The following is a 23,259-nucleotide window of genomic DNA, read 5'->3' as shown; positions in this document are numbered from 1 at the left end:
AGGAAGATTTGTGTGACTCATCATAGACCGTACCATATCTAATAAGGTACGATTTCTCCTTTCGGATACACCATTCCACTGTGGTGTTCTAGGAGGAGTGAGTTGAGATAAAATCCCACACTCAGTTAGATAGTCACGAAACTCATGGCTAAGGTATTCACCACCTCGATCTGATCGAAGTATCTTAATACTTTTGCCAAGCTGGTTTTGTACTTCATTCTTGAATTCTTTGAACTTTTCAAAGGATTCTGACTTATGTGTAATCAGGTACATATAACCATATCTACTGAAGTCATCAGTAAATGTAATGAAGTACCTATAACCACCTCTAGCAGTGACATTGAAAGGGCAACATACATCACTATGTATAAGACCTAACAAGTCAGTCGCTCTCTCACTGTGACCACTAAAGGGAGTCTTGGTCATCTTGCCTAGAAGACATGACTCGCATGTCTCATATGATTCAAAATCAAATGAGTCCAGCAAACCATCTTTATGGAGTTGGGATAAGCGTTTGTCATTTATATGACCTAAGCGATAGTGCCAGAGATAGGTTTGATTTATGTCATTTGACTTGAACCTCTTGGTACTTATGTTATAGATAGGGTTCTCAAGGTCTAGAATATAGAGTCCATTTATCATAGGTGCACTACAATAGAATATATCATTTAAATAAATTGAACAACATTTGTTCTTTATTATAAATGAAAAACCTTTCTTGTCCAAACAAGAAACTGAAATTATGTTCTTAGTCAAAGCACGCACATAATAACAATCATCTAATTCTAGTACAAGCCCAGAGGGCAGAGATAGAGAATAAGTTCCTACAGCAACAGCAGCAACCCGTGCTCCATTGCCTATGCGTAGGTCCACCTCGCCCTTCATCAATGCCCTGCTATTTCTTAGCGCCTGCACATTAGTACAAATGTGAGGAGCACATCCGGTATTTAATACCCATGATGAAAAAATAGATAGATTGACTTCTATAACATAGATACCTGAAGTGGAAGTCTCACTTTTCTTCTTCTTAAGATCTTCCAGGTACACTTTGCAGTTCCTCTTCCAGTACCCGGTCTGACCGCAGTGGAAGAAGGTAGCATCCTTGGCGACCCCTCATTTGTGTTTCAGTGCCTTACCTTTGCCCTTGGCTTGGGACTTTCCCTTACCTTTAGGCTTGCCTTTGCCTTTGCCCTTTTGCACCATCAAAATGGAGTTGGGCTTAACCTTCTTAAGGTTGAGCTCAGCAGTTCTTAACATGCTAAGCAGCTCGGGCAGTGGCTTATCAATTTCGTTCATGTTATAATTTAGAACAAATTGACTATAGCTATCTGGCAAGGATTGCAAGATCAGATCAGTGACCAGCTCTTGGCCAAGTGGAAATCCCAACCTCTGTAGGTTTTCTATGTACCCAATTATTTTGAGTACATATGGGCCTACGGGAGTCCCATCTTGCATCTTGCACTGAAACAGTGCCTTACAGATCTCGAATCTCTCGTGCCTCGCTTGTCCTTGATATAGTTGACGAAGATGTTCAACCATATCATAAGTGCCCATCAACTCGTGTTGCTTCTGAAGCTCAGAGTTCATGGTCGCGAGTATAAGACATGACACATCTAATGCGTCATCTTAATGCTTCTTGTAAGCATCACGGTCAGCTCGCGTGGCAGTGGCAGGAGGTGCCTTCGGAATGGGCTGCTCCAGAACGTACAGTTTACGTTCTTGTGTGAGAACGATTCTCAAGTTCGTGTACCAGTCCAGGAAATTTGCTCCGTTGAGCTTGTCCTTCTCAAGGACGGAACGCAGGGAAAAAGAGTTCGTATTTGACGTCATGGTTATCTACAACAGAAAAATACAAATAAATAAATAAATATCATATTCTATTAATCATTTAATTAGGCCTTTTAATTAAATGATGCTCCCACTGAATTCTATAATTCATGTGGGACAAGATCCACATCATACTACGCCTTGAGTTAGCTTTGGCTAAATCGCCCAAGACTTAGTGTGATCGGTAGGTAACTAATTACCAATTACATCTCTATGCAACTCTTGTTTATAGGATCAAGATTCGCATTTATATTAAAACTCGAGTTAGCTTTGGCTAATACACCCAAGAGTTAATATAAACGTGATTTTGACCTATCTACCAACCATTGGAAAATGCCTATAGTTAAACTCGATCCAATTGAGTTAACTAGTTGCTCAATCTAATTGAGTTGTACTCACCCATGCGTTAATAGGCGGGACCAAGATTGTCCCTCCGTACCCTTCCAAGATAATATGCTTTGGCAGATTCAACAACAACATGTGATCGAGGTAGTGATAGGTATCACTGCATGGTAGGCATTACGAGTTGACGCGATTGAGATCTAATCTAATCGACGAGGTGTATCATATACGCGATTTAGATCTAATCTAATCGTTAGGGCGCATCATGTACACGATTTAGATCTAATCTAATCGTCAAGGCGCTAATTAATTACTATTCTAGCATGCATCACATATACACACACACAAGCAATTAATTAAATATTCTGTGATTAGTCATGACCCTACTACAATCTTCTCAAGACAATGAGAAGATCGGATGGTCAACCTAAGGTCAACAGCTTCTCAAGCTCCTTCCTTTGACCACCTTGTGTTGCTCGCGCCCTCCTCGTAACTCCGTCTCGAGTGGATCTTCCACCGCTCCAATTTGTACATTACAAAGGTGAAACTCGAGTTACATTCGAGTCTAAACTATTTATAACAGGAATATAAAAATAGGAAAGGCACGACGCGCAGGTCGCGTATCATATACAACACGCACAACACAGAAAATGACACGCAGGCCATAATATGAATTGCAACACAAATTTCCAATCTAATTGGGTCTTTTGGGCCATGACCATCACAAAATAATACATAATTCTAAATTATGTAATTTCTATAAATTTATGTAATTTTTCTTACAATTTTTATGAATAAAAATTCCTGGCGGTCCCGTTTAGCGATTTTCGGGCGCAATCGCGGAACGAATCCCCTTGCGGGGTCAGGGGCAGCACCCCTACCCGCGATATAACCATCGCGAGTGTTCCTTAGCGATCCTACAGCACCTTAGCCCGCTGTCCCAAAATGATTTGGGGCGAAACCTTGCCGTTTCGGAAATATTTTCTCGGTAGTCGAAGCCTACAAGTGTCTAAACACTTGTGCTTCGCTTCTACGAGAAAAATACCCATAAAAATACCAAAAATCCTAAATTCACAGAAAGTTATAGATCTGTAATTTTCATAAAAAGACAAATTAAAACTCATACTCGCTTCGCACGTGGCTCTGATACCACTGTTGGGTTTTTCGGACCACAAAAATCATTTTTTGCGTTGCGGAAACCCCGAAACCCATGCCACGGATCCGTGCAAAGTTTATAAAATTTCGAAAAACTTCATGTACAAGTTTCTAACCTAGATCTACACTAGATCTACAAGGAAGAAAAGAAATTTACCCTTGATGCGAAGCCCTTCGTGTAATCCCGCTCGTCCAAAGGTTCGCCGGATCTCGAGAATATCAAAGTAGATATTCCTCTATGTGTATCCACACAAGCAAGAGATGGAGAAAACATTAAAAGGTGTGCTAGCACCCTTAGAAGTTTCGGCCAAGGAGGTGGAGGAGAGGGAGAAGAAGATGAGAGCTTGAGAGGAAGAAGAAGAAATGAATTCACTTGAATGAAAATCAATTCATTCCACACTAAAAGTGGCCGACCACTTCATGAGGTTTGTAACCTCCATGGTATACCAAGAGTCACAACTCTTGGTAACTCCCATGAGGTGGCATCCCACTTAAGCAAACATGATGATGTGGAGCATCATCATTGGCCCACTCTTTGCCAACTCACCAATGAGGTGGCAAATGGTCAAGTCAAACTTGACCCTTCATCTTCCTCTCAAGTCAAGTCAAACTTGACCACTTCTCTCCCTTGGTTAATCTAATCTAACCATTGGTTCAAGTTAATTTTAATTTAATGAATCTCTATTCATTGAATTAAATTAATTAAATGAGTCTAAGTCCAAATTAGACTCACTTAACACATGAACCAAATTGAGTCCAACTCAATTAGCTCAATTTGGATTACTCTTAATCCAATTTGGTTCATCACTGTTGGATCGAGACGCGCTAGAGGGGGGGGGGGTGAATAGCGCTCGTGGCTAAATCGTTCGATTATCGGAATCGTAAAACGTTCGTAGAGTAATTAAAGCAGCGGAATAAAGAAAACAAACACAAGAACACGGTCGTTTACTTCGTTCGGAGCCTAGGTCGACTCCTACTCGAAGGCTCGCGATCCTTGATCGCTTTCCGTGAGCAACAACTATAAGCTCGTATGAATATTACAATCTAATTACAAATGTAACTGCAATTTAAAATTATACCGACAACAGTAGTAGGAAAGAAATCTGAGCTCCGGGTCGTCGGAATGTTGCAACAGCACTTCGGAATCAGTACTTGAGCAGAACACAGCAGAATGGAAGCTTGGAAGTTGTTGTGCTTTACTGCTGCTCGAAGACCCCTTATAAAGGGCATCCAAGGTGCCTTGAAAGCCTCCGAAGGCGCCTCCATAGCTCCGAGTCCACCGTGCAGATGAGCGCTGACCATTCTGCGCCTTATCACCTTGAAGGCGCCTTCATGGGTCTTCAAGGCGCCTTCCAAGGCGCCTCCATAGCCAACCGAGGCGCCTTCAGCCCTGCTTCGCAGCTTGGTCAGCTTTTGCACCCAAGGCGCCTCCAAGCTCCATGGAGGCGCCTCGGACACTATTCATCCGAGGTTAATCTTTGTACTTTGGTCCTTGCAAGATACATTAATCCCAAATATACCCTGTAGCACAAAGTTAGCACATAAAGCATAATAGAAGTGATAATGATAGTCTCCGGACTATCCGAGCCTGACTTCGGGTTTCCAACCGGAAACCCTAGGTCGACCCGACGCCTACTGTTCCCTCTACGGGGAACGCGTCCTCACCTACTCCACTCAGGAGATTTACCTGTTGCCAGTGTGATCCTCCAGATCGACTGGACTTTTGCTCAGCACTCGACGCTTCCGGACTTTCTGCTGGACATCCGCTTCCCGGCTAGTCCAGACTTTCACCTAGTTCGCGACACCAGGACTTTCCACCTAGGGTTACCACCCCCTAGGACTTTTGCCTGAAGCCATCGACCTGCCAAGACTTTCCGCATAGGGTTACCACCCCCTATGACCTAGGGTTACCACCCCCTAGGGTTTTCCCTTTGCCTAACCGCAGCTAGGACTTTTCTCCACCTAGGGTTACCACCCCCTAGGACCTAGGGTTACCACCCCCTAGGGTTTTCACCTGCCTAACCGTAGTTAGGACTTTCCTGAAATACTCATTCAACATGTTAGATAACAGAGAATCTTAACTTTGAATCCCTTTGCCATTATCAAAACTTAGGTTCGATCGTCGGATGCTTCCTGCACCAACAATCACATGAACCTAATCCTTTAGGTTCATCAAATGAACCTAATCATTCATCTAATTGCCCTTTGTGTGTGACCCTATAGGTTCTTGTAACGTTGGCAATGCTCCTAAACCCATTTAGAAGCATAAGTAATGAGCGGTATCTAGCAACACATCATTACTACCCAAGTTACAAGAATGTTGAGATCCAACATCACCTTGTGACTACTAATTGTGACTCTTCACAATATATGACAATGTCCTTCTATCCTAGACATCTAGATTGATCAATGTGAGGCATAGACTGTGTCATCCTCTAATCAATATAAATCTTGAACTTCAAGTAGACTCACTCAATTAAATGAGCTCAATATCTCATATTGACTCATTTAGGCATGGTCATGCACTTCGTGGTCTCACTCTATCAAGAATATCGATGTCACTCCCGTCATATAGAAGGGATAGATCCCATCTACATCACTCACATCTCTCCGCATAATTTGTTACATACCTAGTAATCGCCTTTATAGTCCATCTAGTTACGGGTGACGTTGACGAAGCCAAAGTACGTAACTCCTTATGTAGGGAACCATGGTGACTTCAAGTCCAAGGACTAGTAGTCATACTAATAGCCACATGAGAAAGTATATGACACTCATATAACGATCCATGATACTTTCTCATGGCGGGTCATTCAGTATACATTCTCCAATACATACCCATGTGTCAACTTGATATCTCTATATCCATGACTTGTGAGATCAAGTAATCGAGTTGACCTACATGCTAGTCTCGTCGTATTAACATTGCCCCTGAATGTTAATACTCGACTAGGAATGATTAAGAGTAGTGTTCCCTATATCATCTCACTATCGATTCAACCAATCGATTGATATAGGTAAGAACCTTCTACTCAAGGACGCTATTATACTTAGTTATTTGGCACCAATACAAATAAGTATAATAACTAAAAATAAATGCCTTTATTTATATACAAGAATATGATACAATGAGTCCATACAACAATCATCAAATGATTGGCTCTAGGGCTCTAACTAACAGCAGCGGTGGCGACGTGAAGAAGGTGGCGCACGGGAAGAAGGTGGCCGACAGCAGTATGAAGAAGGTGGCGCACGGGAGAAACGGTGCAAGGAGAAGTTTTCGGCACAAGGAGAAACGGCGACGGGAGAAAGACAGGAGAAAACAAGAGAGTCGACAGATGGAAAAAATGGTTTTAAGTTAAAAAGACAATTAAGTAATTTTAGTTGTTTATGGTAAATTCCTTATCCAAATCTGACCATTTGAGGTCTGATTTACTGTTCATGTTTTGAATGGAATTGAAACTAAATTCCATATCAAATCCATCTCAAAAATTCATTCCAAACTATGAAATTGAATTCCAATTACCATAGGAATTCAATTCCATAGGATTCCAAACAGGGTGTAAAAGTTAGACCTAGCAGAGAGGGAAGGGAATTCGATCCGATCCAACGGCCCCTCGCACGAAGAAGAAACGAACGGCTGGGATGGAAAACGGACCTTCCTGTGCAGTTGTGCTAGTCAAGACTTGCTAACTCGTGGCCCGGTTCAAGTCGGAAGTTAATTTTTTTCCAAAAATAAAAAATAAAATAGAAAAAATTAAGAAAAGGGCATATAAATTAAAAAAAAAAACAAATTACTCATCGAATTTCCTTAGTTTTCTCCCTCTTCAATCGTCATGTTGTGTAATTTGCAGTGAAAAATCAAGGCAGACAGCACAAATATATTTGTTCTTCTAAGTTTTGAGCAAATAGAAACCAGTGTGTGTATTCATCATGCTCCTCAGAGTTCTGAGCTAATTATATATACTCTGGATGTGAGAAAAACAGGTACAATCACAGAATTCAAATAAAGCTTCCTCCTTGCCGATGTCTCATTACACTTCCTCACCTCAATGGAGATTATTCGACCAAAGTTTACACTCATTCTTATCTATGTTCATAGTAACTGATAAGATGATGCCTTGGCAATGGAGGAATCATGCAGCGCAGGGACTGGGACTCATCTTTTGCCTCCTCTCATCGATGCCAAAACTTTGCAGGCTCGGCAAGCAGCAATGCCCAGTTTTCCATGCCTTGTCCTTCCTGCTCGTGCGATCGCTACTCGGTGTCACCTCAGCGCTGCAAGCTGAGCTTGCTCCAGAGCGATACGACGTTGCGTTCAATGAGTTTGGTGTCGGAGCGGGGCTTGTTTTATAGATGTCTGATTTCTCATTAGCATCTTCTTTCACTTCCGTAATATTTGAGGAATCGAGTTTTTCGATCTGCGAGGTCTCACGTAGCAGCTCAGCGAGCTTCTTCCTACCAGTAGGAGAAGGTTCATCAGATTTTGAATATGGAGATTTGTCGAACAAAAAATGGTTGTCCAGTTTAGGAGTTGATGGTGTGCTCGAAGGATGAATCGGGGTACTGCCTCGCGAAGGAGTGAACTCTGTACAGCAAAAGCGATTTATCATAATATATATATCAATTGGTGTTAGGAATACAGGAATCATACCTCCATTCACACTGAAGAAATCATCGTCGCAGTCTGAATCAAACCACGCTTGTGTATCGAAGAAGATCTTGTTCTTGCTCCCTGAAGTTAAAATATACACATCCAGCAATAGAAGAACAAAGAGATCGATTGTTCATTCGATAACTAGTCAAAATTGTTAGGGTTTTCCTTGCCGAATGATCTCTTGAAAGTTTTAGAATCAAACATCATTCATAGAAACTAAATTAGTAGACCTAGCGAACAATCCAAAATCTCGCAGTTGGGCAAACCATTACGTCTACTCTAAGAAGGAAGCGCAATCAATAAATTATCAAAATCTCCATAACACTAATCGCTTTTGTGATTAATTCAGAAGGAACATGTTCAAGTTAATCAGTGTTCCGCCGAAACAGAGTGGTTGAGACAGTCGAAAATGACAAGCACTAAAATGTAGAAGAGCTTAAAGAATTATATAACATGAAGAGATTTGGTGGCAAGAGCTAAAGAAAGGGAAAGAAAGAGTCACAAACCGTCACACCACAAATTGAAATTTATGATCCAAATCTTACAGTTCTGCGAAGAACTCCATCTACTTTGAGAAGAAAGCAGAATCGACAAAGTATTTAATTTCTCTAAGACCGTAATCTCAAGAACACTGTTTACTTTCAAATTTGCACACAAAAAGGTTAGTGATGGATGCGATTGACGTACCGAACTCGGGAGTCTGCGAACCGAATCCATGAACTGGATTCGCCCCATCCAAAGCCTTCTCTTTTGCGGGCGACGGGAGGAAGAGCCTCTTAGCCTTGGAAGTTAAACCCAATCGATACCTCATCGACGACGCATCTGAATCTTTCGGTATTGAAGTGCACACCCCCATCTTCAAGATTGGATTTTTCTGAACAAAAGCCTGGAAGAAAACAAAAAGAGCACAAAAAGTGAAGAAATGGAAAGAAAAAAGCCGTAAATAGAACGGCGAGGATGCAAAGGGAAGTAAATAATTACTTGCATAAAGAAGACAAAACCAAAAGGATCATATTTTTATGGTAAAACAACCCATGGGAATCTACAAAAAAGGCTTCAAGACTGCTGCTTCTTTTTTTTCACTTCGGCTTCGTTGATTTCCCAGGTGAACAAAAAATGGAAGAATAAAGAGGAGGAAGAAGAATTGGTTTGTTCTTTCTTCTTGGAGCTAGTGAGGGAGCCAAAAAAAAAAAAAAAGTCCTGTTGAAAGTTAGGTTGCACAAGAGAGAGTGGAATCAATGCCATGCCATGCCATTGCCATGCACTAACATGCCATCAATCTTTTTCGCGTGATGGATGATACATGATAATTGTTGGAGTTTGTCCCTTGAGCTTCGCATGGGACCATGAATTCCATCATTTATTTTATTTTGAAGAAGAAGACCTTATTTTCTCCTTTTTATTTTTAATGGGTAATTTATCAAAATATATTTTTTATAATTGAGAATTATTGAGAGTTTAGCTCTTATAATTATTTTTTATAAAATAGTTTTTTCTGTTTTTATAGTAAACTAATAACTTATGGATATTTTTTTAGAGAATCTTTTTAAATACAATACAACACAATGCCAATATTTAACTTAGCACGCCTAAAGATTTATACTGATTTTTTTACACTTTAAAAAATAATAAAATAATGGTCAACTATTTTAGACATAAGAAAAATTAATGTGTTATATTTTAGAACATTATTAACATCTATACAAATTAACTAGCTTTTTTTTTTATTTTAGAAAGTTTATTTTGAATAAAAATCAAAATTAGAAGGTGAATTTATAATCAATTTATGTCTATCTTTATTAATCTATTAGGGATGATTTGCTAACTATCTTATTTTTTAAAATTAATTTTTTTAATCATTAAATAGAACATATTAAATTTATTTATATCTAAAAAACATTTTTATAAATAACTTGATTAAAGTTAATTTTTAATTCATTTTATGTCTTATTATTAATTTTATTTGTTCAAATAAAGTTGATCAAATAGGAGTTAATTTGTAAACTATTTTGCGCTTTAAAATTTTGAATTATTATAAACTTCTAGATACCTTAAATTGCATATGAATATTTTTTCGTAAAAAAGATATTTTAAGAAACATTGGATCATTAACTATTTTATAAATGTTTTCAGTAAAAAAAATAATTATAGGGTGACTTTGGTAATTCTCAATTACATGATAATTTTCCTTTTGAAAAAAATAAGAGACTCTAATGGATATTTGGATACATTAATAATTGTTAAAATTAAAATTTTTAGTAGATAATGATTTTTGTTTTTTATATATTTTTTTAATAACTTGATTAATTAGTTCTCAAATAATGTAGTTATTATTCGGGTTTCCTTATTAAATTCATATGGATTTGGATTTGATTTTGTGTTAGTTGATGTAGTGCTAATTTTATTTTGGCTCATATGTTATTATTATTATTTTTCTTGGTTATAGGTCGATGTTTATTATTATTCTTTTCATTTGAACTTTGGCAATTCAATGGGACTCTTATTCGCATTGGAAATGTGAATGAAAATAAGATGGATGAAAAGATCTTCCCTGTGTATAAGAGTTTAGTTCCACATTAAGAGATGAATGACTATGAGGTTGGTTTATATGAAATCAATGCTTGAAATTGTGAACATGTATAAAATCAATGCTTGAAACTATGTCAAACGTAGGCTTGGTGTAACCCACTCAGACTCGACAACTATGTGATGAGTTATAAGCAATCGATAGCTTGGACAACCAAACATCTTGACAATAACCCACTTGGGCTCGACTATTCGTCTTGAGCACTTGACAGCTTGGACAACCAAATAGCTTAGCTTAACATTTTCAGATTATAAAGTCATCTTAACAAATAAATTTTATTGATATTTATAATTTCATACAATTATGTTGTATCTCTATTAATATCTTCGCCGGCAAGGGTCTAAGCTCTATATAATGTGACTACAACCATAGGCAGAAGTAATACACACAAATGCAAAAGCACATGATCCTTTTATTGTCGTTCCCCTCATTTATGTCTTGTACCCTCCGCTCGACAGATTTTTCCATGATAGCACTCGAGTACTAGCTCAGATCATTTGTTTTAAAGAAACTATGTCAAACACATGCTTGGCGTCTCAATAACCCACTCGAACGTGCTGACTATGCGATCGGCTTGAGCACTCGACAACTTGGACAATCATCTTGAGCACTTACAGTTTAGACAACCACACAGCTCGCCCTAACTAGGTCAGCCAAACATTTTGATATCATTAGTTCATCTTAACAAACAGGTCTGATTTATTTTTATAATTTCAGATAATTTTGTTGTATCTTGGGTAATATCTCTAATAATTCTCTCAATGAAAATGATGTTATATATATATATATATATATATATAGGGATTTGATATGTCAATACCTCTTGAACACTTAATTTTTTTTTATGTTAATACTATAATTTAACCCTTAAATCCTAAAAGAAAATTTTGGTTGACATAACTGGTTGTTTAAAAAATATAAGAAAATAAATTAAATAAAAGGTTATGTTGTGCGCGCAAAGTGTTAGGGCTAGCGTAACCTTATATATATAATGACTTGGTAAGGGTGCACCATGCTTAAGCAGTAGTACAATGTAAGGGTAACGATCGAGAACTCGAGTAGCAAGATACTATAAATTTAATTTTTTATATCAAATATTAAACTGATAAGAATAGGAATTATACATGATTTTAGCCAAGAGGCCAAGAAAGGTATGCTTTTTAATATCATCAGGGCAATGTATTTATAGAAGTTTTTCTGTTCGCAGTGTTACCAATTCTAAGATGTGAGACTAAATAGAATTATATCAGTGCATATTTTTTATATTAAAATAACGAGAGAAAATTAGGCTTAAATTTATTTTCAATGTGAAAAGAAAAAAATATTAACATAATGTAATTTAATTTTGAATTTTATTAAAATTAGTTAGTAAATAGGACAAATTCTTAATCAAATAATAAGATACTAATAATATATATTATTACTAATTTATTAAGAATTTGAACCCTTTACTAATTAAATTTGGTGAAGCCCAAAATGAAATTACGTTAATGTCATTTTTTCTTTTCAAACCAAAAATAATTTCAAGGTTTATTAGTAATTTCCACAAGCACATCAATCAGAGATCTAGAGTTCAAGCCTTTGCTACAGTATATTATTGAAATATTTTCTCATTAATCAATCAGTGATCTAGAGTTTGAGATTCAGTTGCGGTGTATTATAAGAAACTTTTCTCATTAATCAATCAGGGATCTAGAGTTCGAGACTCAGCTGCGATGTATTATTGATAATTTTCTCATTAATCAATTAGAAGTCTAGAGTTCTCTTTAGTCCCACATCTTATAATTTGCAACACTGCAAACAGAGAAGCTTCTATAAATACCTTAGGTTGGTGATGTTAAAAAAGCATACTTTTCTCAATTTTTTTTTGGCTAAGATCAAGTATGATATTAAATTAATTTTTATATGGGGGAGCCTATTATAGTAGCTTGCTGCTCGGTTTTTCGGGCATCACCTTAGCACTGCATTATTGTATGGGTCTAGTGCACCCTTACCCATTTATGGGCGGCCTTTTAGCTAAGATTAATTGTAGAATTTATTCTTATCAGTTTAATATCTGATATAAAGAATTAAATTATTTTTTTTATGAAGTAGAGTCCATTACTCACACGTTCATGTGTTATTTTAGACACGCAACTGCCCCACCTCAATTTTTTATAATTGCCCTAGAAGTATATAAAATTATAAAAATATTAGATAAGTTTTCAAAATACCTAAATCACGTATCATAGTTTTAAAATTACCAAATCATGTACCCACTTCCCATTTTACCGTCATCCGCAAATCAAATTCGATTGGAAAATTTTTTCAGTTGAATTAATTTCTTTCTATGTGTTTAAAAAAAAATCATTAGCTAGTTTCAACCAAAATGAGCTAGAGACCTCGAAATGATATAAAAATTCATTAGTCTATCTGTTCGTCTAATTCTCATGATTATAAAAATTCTATCAAATATTAATTTGACCCAATATAGTGAGAGTAATAATTTTTTTAAATACAAATATATTTAAAAAATGAATTCATGTTTAAAAAATTACTGCTCTCAATATATTCGGTCAAATTGATGTTTGATAGTATTTTTACAATCAAGAGAACTAGACGAACATATAAAAACTAGTTTCTTGTCATTTTGAGGTCTTTATGTCCATCAACCAATTTTGGTTGAAATCGATTGATGGACTTAGAGACCTCGAAATGACATGAAACCAGTTCTTATGTGTTCATCTAGTTCTCCTGATTATAAAAATACTATCAAAAATCAATTTGATCCAATATATTAAGAGCAATAATTTTTTAAATATAAATATATTTAAAAAATTAATTCATGTTCAAAAAATCACTACTCTCAATATATTGGGTCAAATTGATGTTTAAGAGAATTGATATAATCATAAGAACTAGAAGAACTCATAGAATTTAGTTTCACTTCATTCCGAGCTCTCTAAATCCATCAATCAATTTTAGCCGAATGAACCTACATTGATTTTATTTAGGTTCATTTGACCATAGTTTCAAAAAACATCACTCCTCTCAATATATTACGTCAAATTGATATTTGATAGTATTTTTATAATTAGGAGAACTAGACGAATACATAGAAACTGGTTTTATATCATTTTAAGGTCTCTAAGTTCATCAATCGATTTTAGCCGAAATTGGTTGATGGACCTAGAGACCTTGAAATGTTATAAAATCAGTTTCTTTGTGTTCATCTAGTTCTCTTGATTGTAAAAATACTATCAAATATCAATTTGACACAATATATTGAGAGCGGTGATTTTTTGAACACGAATATATCTGAAAAATTAATTTATGTTCAAAAAATCACTACTCAATATATTAGGTCAAATTGATGTTCGATAGCTTTTTACAATCAGGAGAATTAGATTAACATATAGGAATTAATTTCATATACTTCCAAGGTATCTAGGTCCATCAACCAATTTTGGTCGAAATCGGTTAATGGATTTTTAAAACAGAATGAAATCGATTCAACTAATTTGTTTTTCCAATTGAATTGATTTGAGGATAAGGGTAAAATAAGAAGTGGGTACGTGATTTGGTAATTTTGAAACTATGATTTGTGATTTGGGTATTTTAAAAACTTATCTACTGGGTTCGGTAAAAAATTGAAAATTAAAACTATTTTCTATAGCTCAAATACCCCTAGAAGTATATAAAATTATAGAAATATTGGAGTCTACCCCTCTAAAAAAATAAAAATAGGGGCAATACTTAAAAACTAAAATATTTATTAAGAATTTGTCCCCTTTATTAACTAATTTTGGTAAAGTCTAAAATAAAATTATGTTAATATTCTTTTTTATTTTTATACCAAAAATAATTTCAAGATTTATTAGTAATTTCCACAAACATATCAATCAGGAATTTAGAGTTTAAGACTCAGCTGCGATATATTATTGAAAAAATTTCTCATTATTCAATCAGTGATTAAGAGTTCAAGACTTAGTTGTTGCATACTATTGGGGTTTGCTGTGATGTATTATTAAAAAATTTTCTCATTAATCAATTAGAAATCTAGAGTTTTCTTTAGTCCCGCATATTATAATTGGCAATACTACGAGTAGAGAAGCTTTATAAATACCTTTGGTCGGTGATGTTAAAAAGTATATTTTTCTCGACTTTTTAGCTAAGATCAAGTATAATATTAAATTAATTTTTTATATGGGGGTGTCTATTACAGTAGTTTGCTGGGATTCTCGGGTGTCACCCTAGCATTGTATTATTGTATGACTCGTACGCATTTATGGGCAACCTTGTGGATAAGATTAAGTGTAGTATTTATTCTTATCAGTTTAATATCTGATATAAAGATTTAAATTAATTTTTTTTATGAAGTAGAGTCCATTATCCGCATGGGTTCATACATTATTTTACACACGCAACTACGGGCGGAGCCACGTATAGAGTTGCCCCACCTCAATTTTTTAAAATTTTTTTTAAGTACTCCTAGAAGTATATAAAATTGTAAAAATATTAGAGTCTTACTTGGAACAACTTACTACACTAAAAAAAAAAAAATAAAAGTAGGGGCAATACTTAAAAATTAAAACTATTTTTTATAGGTCAAGTACCCTTAGAAGTATATAAAATTATAAAAATATTAAAGTCTATTCTACTAAAAAAATAAAAATAGGGGCAATACTTAAAAATTAAAATTATTTTATTAAGAATCTATCCCCTTTACTAACTAATTTTAATAAAGCTCAAAATGAAATTACGTTAATATTCTTTTTTCTTTTCATACAAAAAATAATTTTAAGGTTTATTAGTAATTTCCACAAAATCTAGAGTTTGAGACTCATCTGTGGCATATTAATAGAAAATTTTCTCATTAATCAATCAGAAATCTAGAGTTCGAGACTCAACTGTGGTGTATTATTGAGAATTTTCTCATTAATCAATTAGAAATCTAGAATTTTCTTTAGTCTCACATCTTATAATTGACAACACTGCGAGCAAAGAAGTTTCTATTAATACCTTGGGTCGACAATATTTGAAAGCATAGTTTTCTCGATTTTTTGGCTAAGATCAAGTATGATATTAAATTAATTTTTTATATAGGTGAGTCTATTACAATAGTTTGTTGTTAGGATTCTCAGACGTCATCCTAGCATTGCATTATTTTATGGGTCTGACGCACCCTTACCCAATTTATGGGCGGCCTTTTGGCTAAGATTAAGTGTAGTATTTATTCTTATCAGTTTAATATCTGATATAAAGAATTAAATTAATTTTTTATGAAGTAGTTGTTGGATCGCGACGATCGACTAGAAGGAAGGTTGTATTGCCTGCAAAAACAAAAAACACAACCCTTCTCGACTTCTTAAATTAACACTTGCATATAAAGAGTAAGTAAATAAAACAGAAAAGACGAGACTCATAATTTACTTGGTTACAACCGGGGAGGTTGTTAATTCAATGCAGATGAAAAGCGTACTAACAAATTATAGTTTAAGAAGTATATGAAATTATAAAAATATTAGACTCTTGACCACTAAAAAAAAATAAAGTAGGGACAATACTTACAAATTAAAACTATTTTCTATATGTCAAGTATCCCTTGAAGTATATAAAATTATAAAAATATTAGAGTAAACTCTACTATAAAAAATAAAAGTAGGGGCAATACTTAAAAATTAAAACTATTTTATTAAGAATATGTCTCCTTTATTAATTAATTTAGTGAAACTCAAAATGAAATTACGTTAATATTCTTTTTTCTTTTCATACTAAAAATAATTTCAAGGTTTATTAGTAATTTCCATAAACACATTAATCAGGGATCTAGAGTTCAAGAGTTAGCTACGGTATATTATTGAAAAATTTTCTCATTAATCAATCAGTGATTTAAAGTTTGAGACTCAATTGTAGCATATTATTGAAAATTTTTCTTATTAATCAATCAGGGAGTTAGAGTTTGAGACTCAACTGTGGTGTATTCTTGAAAATTTTCTCGTCAATCAATTTGAAATCTAGAGTTCTCTTTAGTCTCATATCATATAATTAGCAACATTGTGAGTAGAAAAACTTCTATAAATACCTTAAGTATGATGTTAGAAAGTATACTTTTCTTGACTTTTTCGATAAGATCAAATATGATATTAAATTAATTTTGTATAAGGGAAGATTATTACAGTAATTTACTGCTGGAATTCTCATGTGTCATCCTAGCAAATAAATATAAGGATAATACTTAAAAATTAAAATTATTTTCTATAAATTTATTTTTTTTCTTATATCTTTTTGTATTATCCTACCTAATATAAGGGGGCTAATTCACCCAACGGGTTATTGAAATTATCAATCAATAACGGGCAAAAAGAGTAATCTGTTTTTTTTTATATAAAAAATAGAAGCATTTGGAGAAAAAAAGTCAAGATCGTTGAAGAAAAATCGGTGAAAAATTATTTGAAATGACATGCACTTTTGTCTGGTTATTAATTGTTGGAATTAGATAAGGTGATGGTCGGCTGTCCTAACTAGAAATTTTAATCTCAGTTGTCTCAATCAATTTCAATCAACATCCGTTCCATGTATCCATCATCAATGTCTCATAATTATATTATCGCCATTACGTCTCAATTATTGATGTTTTTTTATTTCCTGGTTAAGTTTGCTCCACGCAATTCTTTTTCTTTTACAAAATTAGGTAGAATCCATAGCAAAATTTAGACAATAAAAACATTTCAGTTGAATTAAAAAAGTTTAATTATATCTTTATATAATTAAACTTGATTGAGATGATGTATTTAAATATATTATATTTAATATCAATAGGCGCCTCGTGGATAAGAGAGAATTAATGAAAACTATTAAAATAATTCTAAACAGGAAATGTAAGTATCCTATGTTAGTTTTGATATGATCAACTAAGTCAAGTTAGACTCTGTGTTATTTGATGTCTTACGTCTGACTGTGCATGGACTTAAAAACGTAAGAAGTCGAGCAGAAGACGCGATGGACGAGAATAATGACACGGGAATTGAGTTGATAGACTCGGTGCATCTGAGTGATGAGAAGTTGTGTAAGAGTACACCAGTGGAGCGAGAACGACGCGCATGACACTTCCGAGGGACGAGAAGCCGGAGTGAAAGTCTGCTCGAGGAGAAGGCCAGAGTTGGGTTCAAGTGAGCTCAACTCTGGAAGGCTAGAGTATCACCCACACAAGGAAAATCAGCTAAAGAGCTGATCTACCTCAAGAAAGGCACCTTCAATGGCTTGGAAGACACCTTCCATGAATAGTATCGAATGCGCCTTCCAGCTTGTTGGAGGCACCTTTAAATGACTGTTGGCCAAAGATAAAGTTTTATCTTCAATGATAAAACTTGTCTCATTGAAGGTGCCTTAAACCCAATTGAAGGCACCTTAAACCCAATTGAAGGCACCTTCAAGTTTCAGATAGAGTTTTCCATGGACTATAAAAAGACCCCTGGAGCTAGGAAATAAACAATAACTTCTGTATTAACTTTCCTAGTGATTTCTGAACTGTCAACATGTGTAAAAGGCTTCTCTACCTTCAACGAAAGAGTTCTTTAGTAAGCTTTTCAATGATTGGATTAACAACCACTTACATTATAACCAAGTAAAACTCTGACCTTTTACGTACTCTTTTAAGTTGTTATTTCTTTAATCTTAATTATTTTTGCGTAATTAAATTGTACATCCTTGCTAAATAAAAGTAAAAGATTTCTTTTTAACTCTGATTGCAGGCTATTTACCCCCTCTAGCTGGTCACATCGGGACCAACAGGAAATTCTCGAGCCTCTTGGCTCTACATCCCACTTGGGCCTTTCGGCTCCACAGCCTTCTCAGGCCTCCTGGCTCTATAGCCTACTTGGACCTCTTGGCTGCACTTAGGCTTCGTAGCACTCTCCGACCTCCCAGCTCCACAGTCTCCTAGCCTCCTAGCTCCATAGTCTCTTGGCCTCTCAGACCTTTAGCTCATAAATTATATAGGATGAAGGACCATTTTAGAAAAAAAAATAATCATCATGTAAATCTCGGATTATTATGAGAAAAAAATAACAAGGGTAATAAATCTTACATTATTGAAAGAATTAAATAATGACAGCATAAGGATCGAAACAAAAGGAAAAAGTCTATAAATCTAAATTATTATAGGAAAAAGATAGCGGAGAGAATAAATCTTACAATATTACGGAATTAAATAATAATAATATGAGGTTTGGAACAGAAGGAAAATGTCTACTTTCCTTCTATAAAGGATAGCCCTTTTTGACATCTAAGGTATGCATACACACACCCACGCACATCAAAACTCTAGGGTTTATCTTCTTTCTCCTCCTCTAACTTGAGCATCGGAGTGGCTACACCAGGGAATCCCCTATTGTCATTCTAACTCTCTTCTCTTTTTTGTTTGTCTCTGTCTAGGCTCCTAACCGCATCATGCATTATCCTTGTTGTCATTCGGCGATTAGTCATTAAGTTGGAAACAATGCCAACTCACCAATGATTCATCCATCGACGTTTGCGGGTAGGATCAAATTGGCACAGTATGTGGGAAAACTGAGTTAAGACCTGAACCAAATGTAAAGATGGATGATGCTAGAAGACCTAATGTCATTGCCATGGTAATAGAGGATTTTGACAAATTGGTAGTAGCGACGGTGCAAGCGATGTTAAAGGGGCAACCCTCACATCCTACAACAATCAATCCTTCACCGAACCATCGGCCTAGTCAGTTGAAGCCACACTGACACATCAGAAGGTGCCTAGGCTTACAAGATGTTATGCTACCGCAAGTGGACAATTGTTGTCAATTAATAAAAATATTGATCTCACAAGGACTGTTGATTAAGCACTAGTTAATTTTGCATGATGAATTATCTAAATAATCACAGGTTAGTTGGAAAGTTGAGAACTAAAGCTGACAAAGAGAGGGAGAAAGAGAGAGAGTGATTGGGGAAATGATTCTAGGAGTTTGGTTTCATTATGATACTAGTTAATGTCCCTATACATTGTTCATCTCCTTACCTCCATACCTACACATTGTAGGATTTCTAACTAAAGTTCGGCTCAACCCCGCGAAGACCCCACTAAAGAGTTTACCCAAGTTCTAATGCCATTAAGTAAAGAAGTTGTTGGTGCAGTTTGCACTAACAGTCTGACTCAGGTTTTGATGAATGACAAGTGCGTTAAGTTAGGTGTTTTTATGATCTGATTACTTTACCAAGTGTGCAGGAATTGATGGTCTGAAGGACCAGACACCAGGCAAAAATCCAGTTAGGTCCGAGGGACCGGATAGTTGGTGCGAAGTCCATATAGGTCAACGAACCAACAGGATATCTAGCAGAAAGACCGGTTGGGTCTGCAGGACTGGACAATCGACAGAAGTCCAGTTGGGTCTTCGGACCGGACAACTGACATGAAGACCTGGTGAGTTAAGAGGTTAGTCAACCAACAGTAAATTGGTAAGTAAAGGTAAGTCACTAGAGAGTGACTAAGTGAGGACGCATCCCAGTTAAGGGATAGTAGGTATCGGTCCAAGTTATGTCCATTTTGGATCCCTAATTTGAGACCTTGACTAGTTCCTAGTCCTGGGAGGATAGGAGCTAATTACTATTTCTTATTGTCATTGTGCTAACTTTGTTTTGTAGGTTAGATGTTTTAGATTTGGACTAACACAACTTGCAGAGCAAAAGGATAAAAAATCCTTCGGATGAACAGTACCCGAATGCGCCTTCATACTGTTCATGGAAGGCGCCTTCCAAGGGATAAATTTTAGACCCCATTGTAGATAAGGAATAGCGAAGTCAGGATTAGATTTACCATGTTGAAGGCACCTTTAATGGTTATGGAAGGTGTCTTCCATGCCCTTTATAAGGCAGTCTCGACTAAGCTTCATAACACAACTAATATACGAGCTACTGCACATCCATTTGAGGTTCCAATTGCTCCAACTTCCTATTGTGACTCTGCTGCAAAGCTATTGCACCTGACTACTACTCCGAGGACTTCTGATTATGGTCAACAGACCAACACCGACACATGAGCATTTTTCACTTCGAGAACTATGTGTCGGTAACAAAGTTATTTCCTTATACTTAATTATTGAAAAAGGTAAGTGTAGCATGTTACACTTCGCCTATCTTATTTGTACTCAATCCCCTCTTCCGGAGGTACTGAAAGAGGTATTTTAGTAGATTACCCATCGATAGGTCCGCAGGACCTGCGTCTTAGAATAGGAGTTGCCGAATGCTCTGAACTAAGTAAAACGAACCGTATTTTATTATGTTCATTTTCTTACTTAGTTTTCCACCGCGTACTCATCTTTTAAAATTCAAAAAGAAAAAGGTTTCAAAACTACGTAATTCACCCTCCCCTCTCATGTGTGACTCAATCCAATAAGTGGTATCAGAGCCAGGTTCTGCTCTGAATTGGTGCAACCACCAATCAAGCCAGGGGGAATTATTTTATTTTCTTTTTGAATTTTAGTTTTTCGTATTCAATTTGAATTGGTAGAACTTACCCTGTCAAATAACGATTTCTTGTTCAGTTTTAACTCAAAGTTGGTGCAACACCACTCGAGTTCTTTCAAAGTTCTTATTCTTCTTCTCAAACTCTGCTAATCCAAGACCAAGTCTTGGTACATTTCTTTAGTTTTCTATCTACAACTCTAAATGACCCAAAATGAGGGGTACAACACCGTTCATCTCCCACTCTTCTATTAGTATTAGCCCTAGTACTAATTGTGAGATGATTGACAAGGACATTTTTTGTATCATATTTCACTTATTAATAAAAGGCAAAGTTGGTTATTATATTTACTTTAGTTTAGTGCTGAATAAATAAGTATAATAATGTTCTAGGATAGTAGGTTCTAGTCTACAATATATTAATTGGTTGAATTGATAGTGGGATGTTGTAGATATATAGAACACTACTCTTAACTATTCCTAGTCAAACATTAATATACAAGGATAATATTAATGCGTTGAGACTAGCTTGTAGGTCAACAGATGACTTAATCTTACAAGTCATGGATATGAGATATCAAGTTGACACATTGGTATATATTAGAGAATATGTACTGAATGACCCACCATGAGAATATTTCATGGATCGTTATATGAGTGTCATAAACATTCTCATGTGACTATTAGTATGAATATCCTTAGACCTGAAGTCACTACGGTTCCCTACATAATGAGTTGATACTTCGGTATCGACAAACGCCACCTGTTACAAGGTGGACCATAAAGTCGATCATTGGATATGCAATAAGTTATGCGGAGGGATGTAAGTGATGTAGATGAGATCTATCCCTTCCATATGATGGAAGCGATATCTGTGGGCTCCTTGATTAATAGGACACAAGAATGCATGATCATGCTTAAATGAGTCAATATATGATATTGAGCTTATTTGATTGAGTGTGTCTACTTAGAGATCAAGAAAAACAAAGAGTGATAAGAGGATGACACAATCTATGTCTTATTGATCAATCTAGATATCAAGGATTGAAGGATTGAGTCATACAAGATAATAGACACGAAAAGGATAAGTCAGATCTCAACATTCTCACGACTTAGGTAGAAATGATGTCTTGTTAGATGTCACTCATTGTTTATATATCTAAAATAGTTTTAGAGATATTGCTAACATTACGAGAACCTATTGGGTCACACACAAAGAACAAGTCAATGGAGATGGATTCATATGATGGATCATTGGATATTGAGTTAAACTCAATTAGATCCAACTATTGGATTGAGTCCAATTCAAATTAGACTCATTGAGTCAATTTAGATTGATGATCAATGAGTTAGATTCATTGAGTGAATTAATAAATTTAGATTCATGAAGGAAGAGGAATGGTCAATTTGGAATTGATCATGCATTAGATGAAGAGTGATCAATTTGGAATTGATCATGTATTGGATGCATTGGATGAAGACAAATATTAATGTCATTAAGGCAATTGACATTAAGACTATTTTTCATGAATGAGTACAAAAGGGGTTTTTGATTCATTTTCATGAAGTGGAAGTGTTCTTGCTCTTCTTCCTCCTCCTCTCTTCACTTGGCCGAAACCTCCAAAGGGTTGCTAGCACAACCTTTGGTTGTTTCGGTTCTCCACTTCTTGAGTTCGTGAGATGGATAGGGAAGACTTGTTCGTGTGGATACCAAAAGAGGTGCGAATATTTGATCGTGCTGAGATCCTAGCCGTCAGGAGTTCGTGTGTTATGTAACAAAGGTAACCCCTTTTAACAAAATTTAGTATATGGTTTTCTTCGCATGGATCTTCTGGAAAGGAAGTTATTTTTCCATTGTGCTTTTCAGTGTGTTTAGCACTATAGTTTCTTACAATGGTATCAGAGCCACTTATAAAGGCATATACTAAGTTATAATTAGATTTTTATATATGATATAGAAATTGCATGAATGTTTACTATGATTTGCATGATTATGAGCAAGTTTTCCACCAAGAGGTTTTGTGGGTAGTAAGGACTCGGGCATGGCAGCAACTCATACAATGAGTATGCAAAGACATAGTATTGCGGCTCATAATTAGGTGTTGGAATCATAGTAAATTTCATGTCTTAATATATTTTGAATGTTATATGACATGGTGCATGGTTATGATCCTTAACCCCGATGTGATTAGATGTGTGTTTTGTAATTCATAATATGATCTGCGTATCGT

At 35.6% G+C, this 23,259-nt stretch overlaps 1 protein-coding gene and 5 pseudogenes across 1 annotated transcript; 4 read left to right on the top strand and 2 right to left on the bottom strand.

The window, feature by feature from the left end:
- Positions 1-7,249: 7,249 nt before the first annotated feature.
- On the bottom strand, positions 7,250-9,251 carry LOC122005763 (uncharacterized protein At3g27210-like). Its single transcript, XM_042560950.1, has 4 exons — positions 8,963-9,251; positions 8,669-8,867; positions 7,979-8,059; positions 7,250-7,912 (listed from the first exon to the last, which is right to left on the bottom strand). Exons 1-4 carry the CDS (start codon positions 8,966-8,968, stop codon positions 7,461-7,463), a joined length of 738 nt encoding a protein of 245 aa, XP_042416884.1. The 5' UTR covers positions 8,969-9,251; the 3' UTR covers positions 7,250-7,460.
- A 2,317-nt stretch (positions 9,252-11,568) lies between these two features.
- On the bottom strand, positions 11,569-11,723 carry LOC122007597 (annotated as a pseudogene).
- An 837-nt stretch (positions 11,724-12,560) lies between these two features.
- Positions 12,561-12,715, top strand: LOC122007664 (annotated as a pseudogene).
- Positions 12,716-14,831: 2,116 nt separating this feature from the next.
- On the top strand, positions 14,832-15,009 carry LOC122007665 (annotated as a pseudogene).
- Positions 15,010-15,593: 584 nt separating this feature from the next.
- On the top strand, positions 15,594-15,737 carry LOC122007610 (annotated as a pseudogene).
- Position 15,738: 1 nt separating this feature from the next.
- On the top strand, positions 15,739-15,917 carry LOC122007562 (annotated as a pseudogene).
- The last annotated feature ends 7,342 nt before the right edge of the window (positions 15,918-23,259 follow it).

The sequence above is a fragment of the Zingiber officinale genome, chromosome 7B (assembly GCF_018446385.1).
Source record: "Zingiber officinale cultivar Zhangliang chromosome 7B, Zo_v1.1, whole genome shotgun sequence".
In the NCBI taxonomy this organism is placed as follows: Eukaryota; Viridiplantae; Streptophyta; class Magnoliopsida; order Zingiberales; family Zingiberaceae; genus Zingiber; species Zingiber officinale.
This window is presented reverse-complemented; position numbering and strand designations above follow the sequence as displayed.